We start from the raw sequence: 1,368 nt of genomic DNA on the forward strand, positions 1-1,368 counted from the left end.
GTGGGCCCCCCGCCCCCCAGCCCTGCCCCGGCACTCCCCAGGCGGCTGGTCCGGCGAGAATCCGTGTGCCAGTAGGCCCAGAAAGGCTGAGGCCAGGCCCCGCCGCACCGTGTGGAAGGTAACCGCACCACTAAGATCGCACGAAGGGTTCTCAGGGGAGTCTAACCCTGGGGTGGGATGGGGTTCTGGGTGATGGCACATCCCCCCTCAGAGCCCTCCCAGACACCCAGGCTTCCGTCCACACCGACACGGAACTCCAAAGACACATCGCCCAACACGCTGCCCCACGGCTGTTCTGGCAAGGGAGCCAGGGGACGGGGGCTGCAGCGGCAGCACACCCACCCGGGACCGGGACAACACGGCCGCTCGGAAGCTCCCGTTGGCGGGCTGGAGCTCAGAGGCGACTGCGCTGGAGGCCTGGAGACTCACCAGGGGGAACGGGTGGCAGAGGAGCAGCAGCAGCTGCAGGAGGACCTTCCTTCTCACGTCGCCGCAGAACTGCACCATCCCACAGAACCTGTGGGTGCAGGGACACGCAGCAGGTCGGCCGGGGCCGCGGGGCCGCACACTCCCACGCCTACCAGGCCGCGCATGCGTGGGACACTGGGAAAAGCAGATTCGTGAGCGTGGCCGTGCCCGCTCACATGTGGGTGCTGAGTCGGGAAGTGAGGTGCCTCAGGGACCCACGAGGAGCCCAGGGAACCTGGGCCCAGCACCCACGCCAGCTGCAGATCGAGACGCTTCCAGAGCGCACTGGACACCCAGGCCTGTTTCTAGGGAAACCGGCCTCCTCAGGGCAGCAGCTCCTTCACTCTCCCGGGGAGCCGTGGGGAGCCTCCTGACCAGGGCGGGAGGCAACGGTGGGCAGGGCGCGGCTGGCCTACTCGGAGCGAGGAGGAACAGAGCGCCCCAGACGGGCACAGGGAACACTCACACTGCGACTCCGGACCGGAGCTTCTGCACGTCTTTGGACTTGGCCAGCTCTTCCTTGCAGAGCGCGAGCAGCTTCACGCAGAAGGGGTGGCTGGAAGGAGTGTGGCATGGTGGGGGAGCTTCCGGGGCGGGGCCGCGGAGGGCCTCCTGCCACCGGTGCCCAGCCGGGTCCCAGGGCCGTCCCTCACGCCACCAACAGGCACAGCAGGGCAGGCCGTCCCCAGCTCGCCACTGCCACTGCCTAACCACCACCAGAGTTCCAGAGCAGCAGACCAGCCAGTGAGGTTTCGTCACTGAAGCCACCAGCACTTGGACGCTCCGCAGTGCACGGGCAGGGGTGTCCACGTGCGGGGTGGCTGTGGCATATGCAGGAGGCCAAGAAACCTCCAAACCAGCAGCCACAGGACACAGCCTCGCTCAACTCCCGCGCCCACA

At 67.8% G+C, this 1,368-nt stretch overlaps 1 protein-coding gene across 1 annotated transcript in view; it reads right to left on the reverse strand.

Annotated features, from left to right (window-relative positions):
• Nucleotides 1-1,368, reverse strand: part of TBCD (tubulin folding cofactor D) — a gene marked incomplete at its 5' end in the record, with an annotated part of 150,420 nt that overhangs the window by 2,891 nt on the left and 146,161 nt on the right. The window contains 2 exon segments of the mRNA XM_014586689.1: nucleotides 430-517; nucleotides 935-1,024. Coding sequence (XP_014442175.1) covers nucleotides 430-517; nucleotides 935-1,024 — 178 coding nt within the window.

The sequence above is a fragment of the Tupaia chinensis genome, unplaced genomic scaffold (genome assembly GCF_000334495.1).
Source record: "Tupaia chinensis unplaced genomic scaffold, TupChi_1.0 Scaffold000159_1, whole genome shotgun sequence".
In the NCBI taxonomy this organism is placed as follows: domain Eukaryota; kingdom Metazoa; phylum Chordata; class Mammalia; order Scandentia; family Tupaiidae; genus Tupaia; species Tupaia belangeri.